General features: G+C 38.6%; 1 protein-coding gene across 1 annotated transcript in view; it reads left to right on the top strand.

Moving 5' to 3' along the window:
• Window positions 1-509: 509 nt before the first annotated feature.
• Window positions 510-1,234, top strand: part of LOC103460770 (zinc-binding protein A33-like) — a 1,579-nt gene continuing 854 nt past the window's right edge. The window contains exons 1-2 of the mRNA XM_008403072.2: window positions 510-702; window positions 774-1,234. Of these exons, the coding sequence (XP_008401294.2) occupies window positions 794-1,234 (441 nt within the window). The 5' untranslated portion in view covers window positions 510-702; window positions 774-793. The remainder of the gene's footprint in view (window positions 703-773) is intronic.

Below are 1,234 nucleotides of genomic sequence, written 5' to 3'. Positions count from 1 at the left end.
GGCAAATGCGATCACTGGAAAATATGAAAGAACAGAGCATGTTGTATTAGAATGTCATAAATATAAAAAAAAAGATACACAAGAAGAGAGTTTGAAAGAATTAAGGAAAATTTTAATTTATTAGATATTATGAGGAAGAATTTGGATAGTAAGCATATACAAAGTTATTACATTTTTAAAGAAAAGTAAATTATTTCATGGAATTTGATTAGATGCAGTGGTGTGTTTTTAAATGTGTGCATGATAAATAGATGGATAGTGTAAAATATATATATAAAAGTATGTATATTTATGTGTGTGGGTGTGTACATTAAATTATGTATAAAGGTAGACATGAGGATATGTTTCTTTGTATAAATAGTATAAATCAGACCACCACGATCTACACTCCATACCAGCAGGTGGCGGTAATGCTACTAAACGTTGTTGCCAACCKCCAATAAAACCAAGAAAAAGAAAAAAGAAACAGTAGAAGAAAAAAAAGACAAAGAGAAAATCCTATTGGGGTGGACTGACTCCAACAGGAACATCCGGGAAAAACAGAAAACAGTTTAGAGAGAAAAGTCGGAGGAAACGCACGTGGGATCATTTTCGTCTCGGACTGAAATCAAACTAACACTGAACAAGGAGAACAGAGAGAGAACTGAGCRACTAGAGACACAAACTGCTGGAGGACGAAACAACAAGCAAACCAAAGTAAAAGTAAGTTCAGAAAGTTTCTACAGGAGAGAAAGTGACTTCCTGGTTTAACTTTCTGTCTGCTGTGTTTTCAGCTTCACTCTGAGGAGACAAAATGGCTTCCAGATCAGACAATGATCTCTACTGTCCGATCTGTCAGGAAATATTTAAGGATCCGGTTCTTCTGTCATGTAGCCACAGCTTCTGTAAGGAATGTCTGCAGAAATGTTGGAGAGCAAGAACTGGTCGCTCATGTCCTGTTTGTAGGAAAAGATCAGCATCAGTTGCTCCTCCCTGTAATCTGGCTCTGAAGAATCTGTGTGAGTCTTTGTTACAGCAGAGACACCAAACAGCTTCAGAGGGTCTCTGCTCTCTGCACTCTGAGAAACTCAAACTCTTCTGTCTGAACCATCAGCGACCAGTTTGTCTCGTCTGCAGAGATTCACAAAAACACACCAACCACAGATTCAGACCCATTGGTGAAGCTTCTCAGCAACACAAGAAGAAACTTCAGGAACCTCTGGAGCCTCTAAAGGAGAAGCTGGAGCTCAGGAAG

The sequence above is a fragment of the Poecilia reticulata genome, unplaced genomic scaffold (assembly GCF_000633615.1).
Source record: "Poecilia reticulata strain Guanapo unplaced genomic scaffold, Guppy_female_1.0+MT scaffold_288, whole genome shotgun sequence".
NCBI lineage: Eukaryota > Metazoa > Chordata > Actinopteri > Cyprinodontiformes > Poeciliidae > Poecilia > Poecilia reticulata.
The sequence above is the reverse complement of the archived record's forward strand: the minus strand, read 5'-3'. Positions and strand labels throughout refer to the sequence as shown.